Source organism: Bos indicus x Bos taurus, chromosome 11 (genome assembly GCF_003369695.1).
Source record: "Bos indicus x Bos taurus breed Angus x Brahman F1 hybrid chromosome 11, Bos_hybrid_MaternalHap_v2.0, whole genome shotgun sequence".
Taxonomy (NCBI): Eukaryota; Metazoa; Chordata; class Mammalia; order Artiodactyla; family Bovidae; genus Bos; species Bos indicus x Bos taurus.
This window is the reverse complement of record NC_040086.1, coordinates 100,664,817-100,682,604: the sequence shown is the minus strand read 5'-3', so window position 1 is coordinate 100,682,604 and position 17,788 is coordinate 100,664,817. Positions and strand designations below refer to the sequence as shown.

General features: G+C 52.7%; 1 protein-coding gene across 9 annotated transcripts in view; it reads right to left on the bottom strand.

Moving 5' to 3' along the window:
- Positions 1-17,788, bottom strand: part of PRRC2B (proline rich coiled-coil 2B) — an 84,403-nt gene that overhangs the window by 49,107 nt on the left and 17,508 nt on the right. For 7 of the 9 annotated variants that reach the window (XM_027556597.1, XM_027556601.1, XM_027556600.1 and 4 more), the window contains exons 2-5: positions 6,927-7,096; positions 5,765-5,942; positions 3,635-3,737; positions 1,287-1,359 (exon numbers count right to left, since the gene is read on the bottom strand). In XM_027556597.1, coding sequence (XP_027412398.1) covers positions 1,287-1,359; positions 3,635-3,737; positions 5,765-5,942; positions 6,927-7,041 — 469 coding nt within the window. In that variant the 5' untranslated portion in view covers positions 7,042-7,096. Of the gene's footprint in view, positions 1-1,286; positions 1,360-3,634; positions 3,738-5,764; positions 5,943-6,926; positions 7,097-17,788 lie in introns of those variants that run through there. The other 2 variants (XM_027556598.1, XM_027556604.1) reach the window with 2 other exon arrangements.

Below are 17,788 nucleotides of genomic sequence, written 5' to 3'. Positions count from 1 at the left end.
AGTAACCTCTATTGTTCCTGTTCATTAAAAACAAGTTCATTGAACTTACTTAAAAATACTTCAACTTCACAGAAATAGAGGATACAGAGAGCAAAGACCCACTGTGAACAGCCCAGTGAACGGTCTCCACAAAGCCTCTGGAAGGACCTTGTGTAGGTCTGAAAGGCCCTGTCACACCCCCCACCCACCCCTCTCTGCTTGTCTGGCTCCCTCCACCTCGCCCTCCCGGCTGGAGCTGCGTGTACCCGCCACACCAACTGACTGACATCCCCACTGGAGACGGAGGACGTTCTGCATGGCAACCCAACCCAGAAGGGCCCGTGCTCAGGGCATGAGAGCAGCCAGGTGCGCAGGGCAGTTGGCGCGTGGAGCTAGTGTCTACTCTCAACCATGGCACGTGAGGCCTGGCAAGGCCTCGGCCGGCAGGGATGCGCAGAAGACAGAGGCAATGCCAGGACAGGGCTGAGGGTAAAGACGGTGGCCTGCGCTGGTCATGGAGGAAAGGGCAGCTGTGGTCGAGCCGCTCACACCTCCATCCCTCTCCTTCCAGCTCGGAGCGCTGCCTGGTGCCACGCCGTGCTAGAAACACACCCCCAATACTGGAAAACCAGGAGAGTCCAGAGAGAAATCCGGATGTTTGGCTCCTTGCAAAAACACCTGCTGACCTTGGGCCCACAGCCCAGCCCCCCGCTGCACCACGCAGCCACTGTACCCTGGCCTGCCCTGGGGCCATCTCAGCGTGCCACTCAGCACTGACCTAAGGCTCTGGACACTTCCTCCTCCCACGCGCCCTCCGCCATCCCTGGGCTGAATAGCTGTCTGAGTGTGTCTCCCTGTGTCAGGCAGGACACTATGGCAACAAACCCCATGTAACCTCTGCCTGCTCTGGTGCCACCGTCCAAAAGCTAGCAGCTCAGCTCCCAGGGCTGCTGATTTACAAACCCGGGCCGCAAGCCAGCCCCTCCCTGGTGGGGCAGGGAGGAGGCGGGTGCTCGCTGAGTGAGGACTTGTTCCTTTAGCAGCTCAGCCAACCAGGGTGTGCAGGGCCAGCGCTGGGGTCTCCTCCGCACACCTGGGGGACTGTCTTCAGTGATAATGTTCAATGAGACCAGAGAGCTGACATGGTCCACAGAATCAGCGCCTCCATCCCAGGCAAAGGCAGTACCTCGCTCAGCAAGGACAGTCCACAAAGCTTCAGGCTAAAGACCGCCTGGACTGAACTGGGACAGTCCAGAAAAGGTACTCGTCCCTCCCACAACCCAGTGCGACACCACATGCTCACTTACCACCTTCGTGTCCTGCTGGCTTTCCATTCAGCTGTGCCCATGACTTTGGTCCACCTGGAGCTGAATTTGTATTCTGAAAGAAGGAAGAGAATGAGAACAGGGCCAGCCCAGCGGGCTGCTGTCCATGCCCCGACCGTGTCACAGCAAGGTGCCCCGAGGCTACATCGCTGTACCCACTACCACCAGCTGGGCAGGACCCAAGCACACGTGCTTGCCACATAGCCTTCCACTCAGGAAGCAGCCCGGGCTCAGGAAGCACTGGCCACATGACAGATACAGAGCAGGCCGGAGGGCAAGCGGCCAGCCCAGGGTCACAGAGCAGAGCCGGAGCCACAGCCTGGAACACGTGCCCACACAGAGCTCCTCTGTCTTGCTCCAGGGACAAGACCAAACCCAACTCCAGTGCGTACCTTAAAAACTGCCACTGCTAAGAGAACACACGCGTGGGAAAGCTGACGTGCCTGCTGTGTCGCTGGCCAGCCCAGTACCACTTCCCATGGCTATTGTCATCTTCCAAGGCCCGACTCCCCAAGCCCAGCCTTCCACTCCCGCCTAATCTGGGCTCGCCAGCTAGGCGCAGCTTTGCTGAAAGCTCCCTACATGCAGACCAGGTGCCAGGCACACCAGGGTCACCTGGGTTAGACACCCAACTAGGGAGGGAGGACCAGGACTTGTTCCCACCCTGCCAGGGTCCAAAGCCCCTTCAGGTCCCCAACCACTGAGCTCAGCTGCCTCTCCCAGCAACGTGCCTTAACAACTGAAGGTAAAGATACACAAAACCAAGCTGACGCAGCGTGACGGCTCATCACCCACTGGACTGGATCCCAGATCAAATAATTTCCTCCTTCTTTCCTCCCCTGCTGCCACCTCCACACACGCTCAGGGCAGACGGTGGTCTCTCCAGCCTGCAAGGCAGAGCTGACCAGGTGCAACAACTCATTTATCAAACACTTGCCCCAGTGACCTGGAATGCCCACAAGCCCTGGGGAGTCTGAACAGCTGGGGGCCGGAGGTAGGCCTCCAGACCAGGAGGCAGAGGCCCCAGGTCACTGCTATCCCACAGCCACCCCCTTGGGGTCTGCAGTCACAGGGCCCCTGGCCCTCACCCACCAAGGGCACCAAACTGGAAGAGAAGGCCTATGGGGCCGGCCAAGGAAGGGTTACTAACACTGCAGCAAATCACGTGCCCAGAGTCGAACTGCCTCTGAGATGAGGTTTCAAAGCCGGAAAACACTGGGGGTCTCTTCCTCTCACCATCTCTGCAGGAGAGGAAAGCCAGGAAGCGCCAGACAGAGGGGCCGCGGGCTGGCTCCAGGGCATGGCCAGACCCAACCCCAACAGTCCCACAGCACCCATGCTCCACGGGAGCCCAGGCACCGCGCGGCAGGGGCGCAGTGAGCTCATCTCCAACGGGCTCGAAGAGCCAGCTCTGACACAGAGCCAGGGCTGCAGAAACAACCAAGGCCCCTTAACTGCACTCGGTCTCAAATCTGGGAAAGAGACACGAACTCCATGATACCCACTGTTCAACACGCCTCAGTGGACTTAGGCTGGTGAACATGGAGTCTCACATGAACGTAGATTTTTTTTTTCTTCTTTTCCTTTGATTTAAAAGCACAGTTCAAAAAATAATAATAATTAAAGCACAGTTCAGTGTTGGCTGGAGGAGGGTGTCCCTCTGGCAAAGCCATGAATGTTCCCCACAGAGTGGTTCTTTTAAGACAGCCAGCGAGTGCCAGGTATCTGTCCAGATTTCCAGCTACCAGCCTCTGTAACCCACAGACGCTGATGGACCAAGTACAGTAAGACTTCTTGATTAACCATGATTTTCTGTTTAGAGGTGTCTGAAATACATCAACAAATGAAGGATTATACCTCATTATTCCACAAAGTGCGTTCTGAGAACGCTAGTCCCCAGAGACAGTTTGCTAAAAGACATTTCCAAGGACAAGTAAATTCAGGGACTGCTGTCCACAATGTCCTTCACCTGGAGACCCAGGACACATCAGCATACTGAAGATACAGAGAGAAAGTCTGACACTAAGAAAACCCAATGAAGGCGACTGCTTTGTTTTGCTTTCTAAACTCACCAGACTGTTGAACCTCCTGTGGCCTAATGCTTGCTGTCTCCTTATGGCTCTCGCTTCCAGGGAGACACTGGGGGGCCCGGATCTAGCATGCAGCTGCTCAGGTGACTCACCTTGAGCTAAGCCAACAGGAATCCAGCTAGGCATCTACATTCTATCCTGAATCTGGGTCTTTCTTGAAAGTCACTCTTCAGGTTGGCCTCTGGATTGGGCAGGTCACACGGAGCCACCCTTCTCGGCGACAGGGTCCCCAGCACCTACCTCCTGACTGATCGACTGTGTCGGCTTCTGCAAATTGGAGACAGATTTCTGCAAACCCGGCTGCGGCAGCAACTCCGGCGGCTGAGAGGCCGTCACACTGGAACTGGACAAAGGCAGGACACACATGAGGATCAGACAGGCCATGGCCTCAGGGTCCCTCCACACTCCAACCTCCTCTGGCGGATAAAAATACCTCCACCCGGCAGACTCCTAGGCTGGCCAAGAGAACGAGAAACTGGACCACATATGAGGTCTGCTCACCGACGCCTAACAGGATGGCCAGTTCTCTGCCTTCCTGCACAGCTTCTGTCTGCAAAGACTGAAAGCCCGCTGTGAACAACAAAGGGGCGAACAACAAAGAGACGGAGGATCTGCCACAAGGGCGGCTACAGCGGTGGGTGGAGGAGCCCCCGCCTCTCACTCCTGACCAAGGGTTCACAGCTCCTCAGGGGCTGACCACTCTGAAACAGGAGATTTTTTTTTTTTAACCTATTGGTTTATGAAAAAAAAATATATGCTCAAGGCAAAAATAAATACATACAATACAGAATGTGTCACCATCTCATCCTCCAGAGAGAAACTCTAGCAGATTTTTCTACACACGTTAGCATAGTACTTTTTAACACAAGTGGTTTAACACCACACACACACCTCAGTAACTTGTGTTTTACTCCGTACCCGACATCTTTCTATGACAACACATGTGGATCCACTGCTTTCTTCTAATGACACAGGCGAAAGGCCTAGAATGTGCCAATCTCCAGGTTCTCTTCCATGACAGATAAAACCACAGCGAACTTCTCTGTGTGCTCCACACACCGTGTCCCAGCAGGGGTGGCCCTCCCCACTTGGCCACCTCCCCGACCACCAGGGAGGGGCAGCAGAGACACAGTGCCGGTGTCTGCCGCCACTACCAACGCTCTCCACTTCTCGCTGGCAAACATGCTTCAGCACACCAGCCCCATTCAAGCTGCTTGATGCCATGCCGACGGTGCATTAAGACTGGATAAAAGGAGGGAGCGAGCTTTTGTCCTCTCTCTCTAGAACTAGCAGTAGCAGAGGCATTTCACTGCTTACACTGAAACGTGTAGCATCAGTTTCATTAGAGGCTGCAGTGTTTATGATTGACAGGAAGAGTAACATTGACATCTGCTACCCACCAGGCCCTGTGCCAAGCACGTAACCCGTGTCTTCTCGTCCCTCTCCTGTAGCCGCCCCTGGAGCCAGGGGTTATTTGTACTTCACAGGAGGACACTGATGGTCAGAAGTCAAATGGTTCCCCAGCTTCCACAAAGCTAATAAATGGCCTGGCTAGAAATCACACAGCAGTGTCTGATTCTACAAGTCACACTATACCATGAATCGGGACGATTCCTATTCAGACTGTTAGGAAATGTTTACAATATTTGGTTATTACTGATCGATCACCTGGCCAAATAATCTGTTCACTCTCTACATCTTGTCTGAATTAACTACAGGAAGCTTTGGGCCATTTTCAATTAGAGAAAAGGACCCTGGTTGGCAGGCCGTGATCTGGGCCACCTTTACTTTCTGGGTCCAGAGTATCAGCAGCCAGACCTCAGGGACACAAAGGTGGACGAGGCCAAACTGCTCCGTTTCCACCGCCTGACAAGCAAACCCCAGCAGCCGGGTTCTGCCTGCCGGCCTTAGTGACACCATGTCCCTCCCTGATGCTTTCCTGCCCGTCCCCGATGCAGGGCAGCTGCATACTGACGCGGAGTGCCTGGACCCAGTGTGGCTCTCCTCAGTGACCAGGTCGTGGGGAGCAGGGCACCTGCCTGTGTGGGGCGCTGCGATCCCTCAATGCAGAAGGCTCCTCCTTCTCCACCTGGGGCTCAGCACCCGGGGACCCCAACCAAAATCAAGCACTCGGCTCTGTCCACAGTGGCTTGTGCAGGAACTGGCTCGAGTCATTGCATAAGCTCCTCTGGGATTGACAAGGGCTTTTTTAATAAGGCACAAGGGACACTGATCACTGGGACTAGGTGGCTCACAGAAACCCTGCTGTTTGGCTCTAGGAGCCAGGAAGCGAGAAACAACTCAGCAGCAGGAGGAGAGGTGGAAGAGGCGTCCTCCAACTCCCGCCCACCGCCCACCCCTCACTCTCACCTCTTTGGGTCTTGCTGGTCCTGCTTGTTTGCCCATCCTGTTCCGTCCTTGGGTACTATCACGATGTTGGGGTCGTTTCCTTTGTTTTCAGACTTCAGGCTTGGCAGGTTTGCAGGTGGTGGCATGCGCCGGGCCGTGGCAACTTTCCCAAGACTTTGTAAGCCATGTCGAGGAATAACTGCGGGGGGAGGGATGGAAAGAGATGTTGCACAGGAAGTCACGGAAGCAGAGATGCTGGGTTTACTCAGCTGCTCTTCTAAACTCTAAGTGATGATGACAATGGCAACCAAACGAAACACGAGGGACAGATCTGCCATGAACACACACAGAAGGACTTCCCTGGTGGTCCAGTGACTGAAGACTCTGCAGTGCCAATGCAGGGGGCTGGGTTCAATCTCTGGTCAGGGAACTAGATCCCACACGCTACAATTAAGATCCCGCATGCTGCAACTAAAGATCCTGCGTGTGGCAACTAACGCCCAGTGCAGCTAAATACATACATAAAAATACTTTAAACAGAAACAAAAACACACAAAAGTGCCTGGTCGTAACTTGCAGTCACTTCACCAAGGACTTCAGAGACACAGGCTGCTGAAGCCACTGCAGAGGCTTCCGGTTACTTGTGGGCAGTAGGCTCAGGGAGTTTAAGTTTAGGACACAGTGAAGAGCCAGGCCCCAAAACGTCCATCCCACACAGTCACCAGCCCTCTGCAAGGGGAGACTGCTCTGGCCTCATGACAGCAGGACTGCGGGGACTCAGCCAAGCCTAAGCAGGGCCCCCGACATTCAAAAGATTCTCAGGGGGTGTGGACAGAATCAACAGGAAATTTTCCCACCAAGTTCCGGAACAGCAGAACCACAAAAGCTAAAAAGGGTAACTCTAGTGCAAATTAAATTCCATTCTACCCATCGGGCTCAAAATAGCCAGAGCTTCAATAAGACAAGACAGATGAGGAAAAAATCCTGCTACAGCAGTCAGGAATAGAAGTAGAGGGTAATGGCCTCCCCAATAACTATGCGGGTGACCCCATGGGCCCAGAAGACTGGCTTGTGTGGACCACATCTGTCTGACCAGACAGGGGACCCTAGGTTTTCCTGGTCCTAGACCCGAAAGTCTCACCTGAGGGAGAGCACAGGGTACTGGGCCCCCACCAGCTCTTACCTGAGGATCTGACTGAATCTACTGATTTTCCTTTATACTTGTCAAACAGGCTGAGAGTCGAATACTTGCTTTTCCCATCCTTGCCCTTGGTTATTTGCCCCAAACGATCGGACATTGCGATGAAATGTCATCTAGTAAGGAAATTTTTCTCGGCACCGCTCCCGATCTACCTTTGAAATGGGGGGAAAAAAAAGTGTTAATCCACCAGAACCTCTGATCCAGTGAACTGAATCCTTAGGGATCATGGATCTCCTTGAAGATGTGAAGAAAGCTTCGGACTCTGTCCCTAGAAAGATGCCCTTCCCACGCACAGGCAGCCTTTCTCACATTTAAAGAGCATCTTGTAGACACCACCCCACCTCCAATGATAGGAACTCTCCCTGCCTGCAAATCAGCTGCACTCTCTCACTCACCAGCCACAATGAGAGGTAAACTTCACACATCAGGCCCTCTGAATCAAGGACAGCTCCTCAAGGTGGAAAAACAAAGGCTCATCCCTTGTAGCACAACAATGTAACATCACAAATAACGCCTTCCTCATGGAAAGCTGTCCATTCCCAGGATGAGCAAAACCAAGCCAGAGGAAGTGTACAGCCAGGAAATCACCTGAAGCAGCTGGTATGGGCGCTTTTCAAACCAAAGAACCAGCACCCAGAGGGAAACACCTGTTCAGGCACCAAGAGCAGGGCTCTCTGAGGCATGGACAGGAGAGCAGGCCTCCTTGGGGAGAGGAGCCCATGTGGGCAGTACTGTCCACACCTGCCCTCCACTGGGAGAAAATCTTCAAAGGCCAGCCCAGGAAGCAGCGTCTCCTGAGTGCCACCTTCTACCTTTCCGCTGGCTCCTCCAGAAGCACCTTCCTTGTTCACTTTGGCATTCATCAATTTAAATACCCAGTGAGGCCACGTGCCGGGCACTGAGGACCACCGGCTCCAGTGCTTTCATTCTACACTCACCCTTGGCTTTAGGTTCTAAGTTTGATCGTGGGAGAACAAAAACTTGTACAAGTGACTGTTACTTCCCACTGGAATTAACATATGGGGAAAAAAGCTAAAGCATCAACTTAGGCCTAGTGATAAAATGTTTTCAATGACAAAACGGAAGTGAAAACATCCATGACTCACAACAGGCACCCGGCATAGCTGCTGCAGTCGTTTCGCCCTATTCTGAAGCCAGCACGGCCGGAGGAGCACAGCCAGTGAGCTGGGCGCATCCGTCCCTCCACTCATGTCACATGAAACATGACACTCGAGCCCTGCCGTCACTGTCTCGGGTGCAGGAACAGAGAAGCACACGCTCTGCATCTGGAAACACTCCAGCACCTCGATGGATACCCAGGGCTGAGCGTCCTGAGTTGCATACAATGTGAAGGGGTCACCTACCCAGCAGTCACCCTCCTTCACGGAAGTGCCCCTCTCCTCCCCACAGGGCTTCAGCCACCCAGGTACGGTGTGGCATGGCTTAGTTACTAAGTCATGTCTGACTCTTAGGACCCCATGAACTGTAGCCCGCCAGGCTGTTCGGTCCACGGGATTCTCCAGGCAAGAATACTGGAGTGGGTTGCCGTTTCCTCCTCCAGAGGATCTTCCCAACCCAGGGATGGAACCCGCATCCCCTGCATTAGCAGATGGGTGGGTTCTTTACCAGTGAGCCACCAGGACAGAGCCACCCAAGATGGGTACTTAACTCCCTTCCTCACTCAGATCCCGGTTTAGGCAGCCACAGCCGGCCAGGGAGAGGCCCCCACGCAGCCTAGCGCTCAGGCCCCAGGAGGCCAACAGTGTGGCAGTGGCCAGGAAAGGAGAGCGGGCCCATGAAGAAACAAACGCAAGTGCTCACCAAGATGGCCCATCAGAGCGCTCCACGCCAGCTCCCTCTCCGGTGCCTGCCCACATGCCAGGGGCTACACACCCTCTATCTTTAAATCCCCGCCTCTAAAGCTGCACACAGGGAGTTTCTGCCACAGTCAGAACTGGTAATAACTAACCTCCCCAGACTGCTTCCCAACGCTGGGCTGCAAGGCCCTGTAGGAAAGAGACTGGATCTTGTCCCATGTCAAAATGACCAGTAATTAATAAGCTTTCAAATGGAAAACCACCTGAAATTCTCCATTAAGACTAGATAAGATCTAATTTTCAGATGTTTCTGTCAGATAGAACAATAGAAAAGTTCACTAGGGTAGGAACATGAACCCCTCCCAATACACTCACGTGCGCGCACACATCACACTATTAACAAGAGCCCTTGAAAACTGCCCCCAAGGTGACAGCCATAGGCAGCCCCAGCCTGCAGGGTTCAGTCCAAACCATGGGTTGGCAAAATACTAGTCAGGCCCCAGTCAATGGCTCATTTTGTAAGGCCCTCAAGGTAAAGATGATTTCCACCCCCCATTTTCACACTTGTTTTTAAAAAATAAAGAATATGCAACAGGACATGTGGTTGGCAAAATCTGCTGACTCTGGGTCTAAAAGGAAAAGCCCTGAACACGGGAAATAGATGGGCACCCCTGAGGAGGCCCTACAGCTCCAGCAGGGGTCCAAGCAGGGCGCCCCACCAAAGTGGGAGCCGCCCAGGCAGAGGGGTGCAGTCTCATATTCATCAGTAGGGCACTACTCCACTGAGGACTCTGAGCACTCTCCACACACTCCCGCGGCCTGCTAAGTAACGGAAGTGTGGATGCCCTAATTCCCAGAACCCGTGAGTATGTTACCTTCCCAGCCAACAGGGACTTTGCAGGTATGATTAAATTGAGGATCCTGAAATGGACAGATCATCCTGGATTATCCGGGTGGGCTTAATGTAATCACAAGGGTCTTAGAGAGGGAGGCAGGAGGGTCAGAGTCTGAGTGGTTAACAGGAGCACAGGTTGGAGTAAGGCTCTTTAAAGGTGGAAGAGGACTAAGAGCAGAGGGGTGCAGGCCGCCCGGAAAAGCTGCACAGGCCAGGAAAGCCCCCAGGAGAACGCAGCCCTGCCGCTGCTTTGACTTCAGCCCAGCGACATCACTGCAGACTTCCAGCATCCAGAACCAGGACAGAATGTGTCTGTTTTGTTTTCAGCCGCTAGAGTTTTATGGTCATCAGTCACAGCAACAACAGAAAACTAATATATTCATTCATTCAACACGTCTTTACCAGGCAGGCACTGCCATGTGTCCACGCCCTGAGCTGGGCCTGGGATACAACCTCCGCCCCACGTCCAGCCTACACGTCTGCAGTCACATAGCTGATTAATAAGAAGCATGTTCCAGAATGTCTCACTTTAGCACTGTCGTGGGAAACGCTAAGTCACAGCCACATCTCTGCTCCCCCTGAACCTACAAACACTTCTAAACAAAGCCAGCGGTGCCTTCCTCCCAGCCACACAACTTGCAGGACTACAGATGCAGCATCACCCACTTAAATCCAGATACACTATTCCTTACTGAATTAAAAACCAAACCAACAAAGACAAGTGAAATAAAAATTATTCATCAGACATTCTGGGCAGTCAAAAAAATTAAGACTTGAACTATCACATAATCCTGACAATCCCACTTCTGGGAATTTATGCAAAGAATACGAAAATACTAATTTGAAAAGATGTATGTACCCCAATGTTCATCACAGCATTATTTACAATAGCCAAAAGGATGAACGAATAAAGAAGTTGTGATACATATACACAATGAAATACAAGACAAAACTCTGCCATTTGTGACAACAAGGATGAACCTTTAGGGTATAATGCTAAATGAAATACATCAGATGTAGAAAGACAAATATTGTATGATTTCAACCCACAGGTGGAATACAAAAATCAAACCAACAAACAAAAAATAAATGAAACCAAAGCAAACACACACACAGATACAGAGAACAGTGGTGAGCAGAAAGGAAGGGACAAGAAGAGGAAAAAATGGCCAAGGATCATCTGTATGATGGATGGAAACTTCATTTCTTGTGGTCAGCATGCTCTGGGGCACAAGAAATAGAAACACCAAGTTGTACAGATAAAACATACAATGTTATAAACCAGTGTTACCGCAATAAAAAATAAATCTTAGGGAATAAGTATTCGTTAGTCCAAATTTCCACCAGTTCACTGATACAAACAGATCTCCCTGATTCTGCACTGCCTGGGCCCCGGGGCAGAGGTCAGAGTGCACACAGGTCAGAGTGGACACAGAGCGCTCAGTGGGTTTCCTGGTGACACCACACCACTCAGAACTAACCAGTCCCCCCACAAGAAGCACTAGGGAACCAGAGCCTGACTGCACCCCCACTCTTGGCATCCTGGAAAAAAGTAAGGAAAATAAATGAACCAATGGGAGCTAAGGAGTGTTAATCGGTCAACAATTGTTGCTTGAATTACACCCTCTAAATAACTCAACCCCTCAGCAAATGCTAACTGAGCACGTACTACGTTTAGGGAATATGCTTTCTACTCCTTTTGACAAAAGCCCCTCAGTGAGGCCAAGACAGGAACACGCTGGGCTAACACCTGCTCTGAACCCATAGGCATACTTTTTAGAAGGCCCTTTTCCCACTTTTTAACCAAGTTATGTACTTGAGAACACTACCGGCCGCTCTAGACCTGTTTTCCCACACAGACTGAGGGACCACAGCCAGATTTCACAAATGCCAACAGGTTCTAAAATCAAACATACCCAATGTTAATAACCCACGGCCATGAAATTACGTGGTTTATTGTCAAAGCAGCGTCTCACCACACATCACGACTGGATTCTGCATTGCTACAGAAATCTGGGGTGCTAACAGGCAATGCGACTGAGTCACCATTGCTATGGAAACAGCCCCTGTGGGGGAGGGGGCCTGATACTTGTTCACCATAAGGCTCCAGGTAGAGCGCACAGATGGACGTCCTTCAGGCCCAATTCTCCCTCCAGCAGGGCAGGCCAGTTACACACAGCCAGCCTGGCCAAACTGCGAGAGGCCGCAGGGGGCCCAGAGAGCAACAACTACTGGTATATACCTGGCCCCTTACAAAGCAAGGTTACAGACACCAGCCTCGGGGCACGCAAGGGTTCTTTGCATGAAGACTTCACTGAACAAATACCAAATACAAATAAACCCATTCTGGTTTCCCCAGCAGCACACAGGTATCCATCTCCTCCAAGAATCGGGGTCACGTCTAGGGCCCAGCTCTGCCCCACCTGCGTCTCTGGCTGCTCTACCTACCCCTGGGTTTTCACAAACATCAGGCCCAGAATACTGCTGGTATGGCTTCACCCAGCTTATGAATATCTGCTGAGTTTCTGGTCTGTCAATACACATGCAAAGATTACTAGTCGAGGGCTCCACTAGCCTGTCACATGGCAGAGACAAACATGTGGGTGTGGCTCGTGAGGCTGGGAGGCCAGAGAACACGCTTCTGGTGGGTCAGGGGCATGTCTGTTCAGCCTGGCTCGTTGGGGACGAACCAGTGGAGACTCCAGGTTCTGTGGGCGGCACAGAGCAAGCCTGGAGCCCAGCCAGGGCTCTCGCTCTGCACGCGCTCCCTTTTGTAGGCAGCAGAATTCTTATCTGGGGTGCTGCTTTTTTTTTCCTAAACAAGATCTAATTTGGGTCCTTGGTACTCCATCTACAGCAACTAGAGCCCCGTCCTGCCCTCCTACTGGAAGCCCTCCCCACCATCCAGGCCCGCCCTCCCCAGGCCCTGCCTGGGTCCCTGGGCATTCTCACCAAGAAAGAAAGAAGCAAAAAGCACCCCAAATCCGTGTGAAGACAACTTTAGGGGAATGAAGAAAAGGACATCTTAAATCCGGATCTGCCTAATCTGGCAACTTTCCTTTCCTAAAAGTGCTGAGAGGCCAGGCTCTACAAGAACAAAGGAGCCAGAAAGATTCGCCCACAAAGGCAACTTAATCCAGGCCCCGCCCCTCCAGACAGTAGTCCCAGCCGTCAGGTCACCAGAAGACGCCTGCTCTCGTCCACTAGAGGGAGGACCTCCCAGCTTCCAGCTTATAAAAAGCCATTTCTGAGTAATAGGATTCATTTCACTTCCACTTGGATACCAGCCAGCGGCAGATGCCCGCCCGCCCAGCCAGGGACTCCCCAGGGTAGCACTCAGGGACAGCGGGGCACCCGCTGACACTCGCTGCCCTCCATGCTCAGAAGACACTATGGGTCATCAGTCCGCTTTACAGAGAAGGACACTACATTATGGTCAGGACAGAGCAGTAAACCGTCCAGGGTCACAGGCCACTGAGTGCTGGGGCAGGCCTGGAGCCCAGGCGCGGACACCTGACTGCAGACTCTCTGCCCAGGGACCCTGACTCTAGGCTGCTGGGGCTCGGCCTGGGGGACAGCGAGTGCCCTGGCTCAGACATGTGGCAACCCTGGCTCAAAGGGTGCCTCCTGGGCGACTGTACAGATGACGGGACTGGACAAAGTGCTTAAAAACAAAACATTTTCTACACGCCAATGCTGCTGACCAACAACAGCCAGGTTTACATCGGGGCAAATCCAGGCTTTTCACAGGTGTCCCTGAGTCTGGCAACATTTGGGCAAATCATCTGCTTTCCTGAGCAGTCCTCAATCCTGAGGATACCTGGAGCCAGCACCACGTGGCTCTCTCCTCCAGTCACCGACACTGAAGGGCCCACTGCGAGCTCAGAGAGGGGGGGTCCCCGGGGAAGACCCACAAGCCACAAAAACAGTGCATTCAGCCTAGGTGCCACAGTCACCAGGCACAAGCAGAAGCCCCCAACCTGGGATGAGGTGAAAGCAAAGAAAGATCCCACTGCCACAAAGAACACACCAAAAAGCATGAACCGCTCAGGAATGGAAGCGGAGAGCGAGGCTGGGTAAACAGGTCAGGAAATAAGCAGGTCTGGAAAGGACATGGTCGCCAGACAGTATGCTTGTCCAGTCTCAGTCAGAACATAAAGAACCATCACCACACAATCCAGGATGAGATGAATAAATAATCCCATCCTTCTCCAACATGTCAGCATCTGTGGAAAAAGAACATTAACACAGGGTAGGTGCCAACCATCAAGTTCTCAGATGTGTGCTGCCCACTCTGTGGCTGCCGAGGGGCTATTCAGCGCTGGGCATGTGGAGGTGCCTCCTGTGGAGGGCTGGACTAGGCACCTCCGGCACACAGTACCCTGCCCTGCACTGCTGCGACCAGAACACAGGAAGCAGCAGAGCTGGGTTCCAGCGAAGCTCCATTCACAGAAACAGGAAGGGGGCCGGCACTGGGGGCTGCGGCCACCGGACCCCTAGTCTAAAGGGAGAAGTAGATATGGAAATGGGCTCAACAAAGAGGGGTTCACATATGCCCCAGGATGTGGTGGAGGGTGGAGGGTGGGGAACCCCACCTGGGTTTGCAGGGGAGCTTCTGCTGTCTCGCCCAGCGATAGCACCACCAACTCCACACCTCCGGCTTTCAGTGGCTCCCTTCAGGGCCCCAGTCAGAAAATCAGGTTGGCTGGCCAGAAGCAGGGGACCCCCCGCCACATCTCTCCAGGCCCCAACAGGCAGGAGCTGGCCCACCTGCAAAGCTGGAGCTTGGGACCAATCATTCCACCTGCAGGAGCCCCAGGCAGGTGAGGTTTCTGCAGGACAGGCGTGAGGCATGACTGCAGAACACAGCACGAACCTCCACAGGAAGGAGAATAAGCAGAAGGAAAGTAAAGGCCTGAGGGACAACAAAGGGGTGGGAACAATGCAGGAGAGAAATGCGAGGAGGGCCACACCCCCAGGAGACAGCACACTCAGGAAGCTATAGCAGTTAAACATAAAGGCAGTAAGGGCGAAGGCCACGCTGCAGGGGCTAGAGCCCTTCCCCACCCCCACTTCTCCGGCACATGGGGTCTGCAAGCCCTGCCCCCCCGCTGCCCTGAACCCCATCCAGCCCTAAACACCCCCCACCAGAACCAAACCAGGTCACGGGCACCTGCTCAGACACCTTCAACCTCATCCCGATGCTTGCTGGAGGGTCAAATCCAGGACCAACAGGCGACCCCACACCCCTGCCACTCTCGTCCCCACCCCACCCCCGCCGCTCTCCTCTCTCCAAACTCAGGTCAGCATGTCACCTCCACGCTGGCCGGTTTCCCTGTGGATTTACTGAGATGAACACCCTGCTATGCACCTCAAAGGCTGGCATCAGGAATAAATGAATGAAGAACACAACACACGCGATCCAGGGCTCTCCCACAGGTCGGGCCCCAGGCTCAGCACCACCATTGGCCCTGCAACACTACTCAATCTTCCCTCTCCTCTGCGGCCAGTGACGCCTCCAGCTTCCTGCCTACCTCCAGGCTCCAGGGACCTCTCTGTGGTCTCACAGCCTATGGACCCTGACGGCAGAGAGCAGACCTTCAAACCAAGACCGAAAATTCTCGGGGCTTCAAGATCTGCCTGTGAATGCCTTTAATTAATTCTTAGGAGACAGAGATGTGCTTTAATCACATCTTTTCACCTCGAGATGAACCCTCGAGATCAACACTTCACTGCAACCACCTTTTGAACAGCACTGAACTGCCCCGGTTTCAAGGCATCCCACGTGAGGGCAGTAAGCAGGGGTATCCAAGGCAACCACACGCCGGGGTGAGGACAGACCTGCGGTGGACAGCCCTGGTCCTGCTCATTCATTTACCCCCAACATGTCTTAGTAACAAGGAATATATGCTTGATACAGAAAAACCGTGAAGCTTAAAAAACAAAATGAAAAATGATCACCCGTCACCCAGCTCCCAGTCACACTGCTGGACCTCTTCACCAGCACAAGTCACTGGGACGCAGGGGCCACTGGGCTGCGATGCTAATTATCTGCCTCCTGCTACTCTTCCATTGTGGTTTTGTTTCCTACTTCAAGAGTTCAGCAACGGAAGTCAAAAACTATCTGAATTTTAAACAGATCATTGTTTAAAAAAATTATGAAAGCGATTTTAAGGAGAGCTTAGAGAATATTGCAGACAAGCTGAGCACAAGCACTGGAGGCCGCTGGCCCAGCTGGCCGCGCCTGTCACTCTCCCCGCCCGGCCCGGCGCAGCCACCAGCGACTCTGTTTACACCCAAAGCCCTTCCTGTAGGAATGACGTCACCCGCAGCAGCTGGAGTCTGGGCACTGGAAGCAAGCAAGAGGACTAACTGGCAGGAAGTGCTTTTCTTTAGCTCAGGAGACAGCACGCCTTCCAACCTCCCCAAACCCCAGGACCTCACAGATCCACTGCTGAAAACAGAGGATGGTACAGAGAGAGAGAGAGATTAGCTCTATCACCAGGGAGCAGCTAGTGCTGCCGCACAGGCTCTGGGGGCAAGCCCTCCCCATGAGGACCAATTCCCTCCAGCAGGCAGCAGCTCTCTCCACACAGATCGCCAAGATGGAAGGAGCCTGTGAGCCCAAACCCGCTGTGGGGACAGAAGATCTACTTGGAAGGCTGTTGCAGAGACTAGAGATAGTGGTCCCAAGGTGCGATGGAGACCTCCATGGCAGAGCAGGAATCCACCAACAGGCCTGGTCACTCCCTTACCCCCAGCCCCCCTGCATCTTCAGGCTCCCTCCCTTCTCAAGAGAACAGAGAGCTCTGTAAGGACATGGTGCCAAATGACCAGACATCCTAACCCATCCTTTCTTCAGGGCCTTGCAAACCTCTGCTGCCACAACTGCAAAAGGTAGCTCTAGATGTCCTGATGTTATGAGACAACCACCACTGATCACGTGGAAAAAAGCAGCTGAGTGGTGTCATCAACACACACACACACACAATTACACATACGTACGTAAACGTGACTCTATACCTATCTACATGTGCACACACATCCCAGATATGACCCTTCATTCAATTTCATTTGATTCACAGAAACTCTTTAAAAAGCAGGGGTGTTCTGGTTAAACAGGGCATAAGGACCACGGGCATTTATGGCTCATCTTTCCAAAACCTTCTAAAAAACAACAACAACAAAGAGAGCCCAAACGACAGGGACAACTTGAGCAAACAACAGCCATGAGTAGTAACAAACTTAGGAGATTAAAGGGGCCTAGAAACAGGACTCCAGAGAGCTCAGGAGCTCTAGGAGCACTGGGTGCCCTGTTAGACTGCAGGGCAGGGGTGGGAGCGGGGAGAGGATATTAGAGCTGGGAGCACTTGCAGAAAGACTGTATGTACAACAGCCAGCCTCCCACGTCAGCTCCCTCTTCCCCACCCCTCTGGATAAATTAAGAGAAGTCTGGACTTGAGAACACCAGGTCAAAGAGGGTGGTGGGAGTGAAGAAAGGAGCTAAAAACAGAAGCTAAGTGAAAACCTGAGGCGCAGACCCTGAGGGCCTGAGACTCCCTCTGCTGTTGGCCTCACAGGAGAGAGGGAGACAAACAAGACTGCCTCCCTCGAGGTCTCCACACTCCTGGCAAAGAAGGGGTCTTCTCAAAAAATGCAGGCTCTTGGGGACTCAAGAATAAAAGGATGGCTTCTCACTCACCCACCCCACCCCCAAGAGCTCCTTCTGACCCACCCACCAGGTTTTCCAATCAGCTGTGTTCATCTGAGAGCTTGACTGAAAGACAGAAACCAAATAAACAGACAAACAAAAGAACCTGGAGGAAACAGACGAGGCCCCAGGAAACAAAGACTTTTTTTTTTTTAATTAATGTCCTGAGGAAATTAAGAGAAGATGCAGCATGCAAGCATCAGGATTTTTTTCTCTTAAGGGGCAATCAGAAAACAGGAAAAAGCCCAAGGAAGAATTAAAGACAAGACAGCCAAACCCCCATAATGTCAGGTTAATCATGCGAAAAGTACCAGACAAATCACAAGTAGGAGCATTCTACAAAATCTCTCTTCAAAACTCTCAAGGTCACTGGAGACAAGGAAGATCTGGTAATTGTCACAACCTAGAAGAACCTAAATGT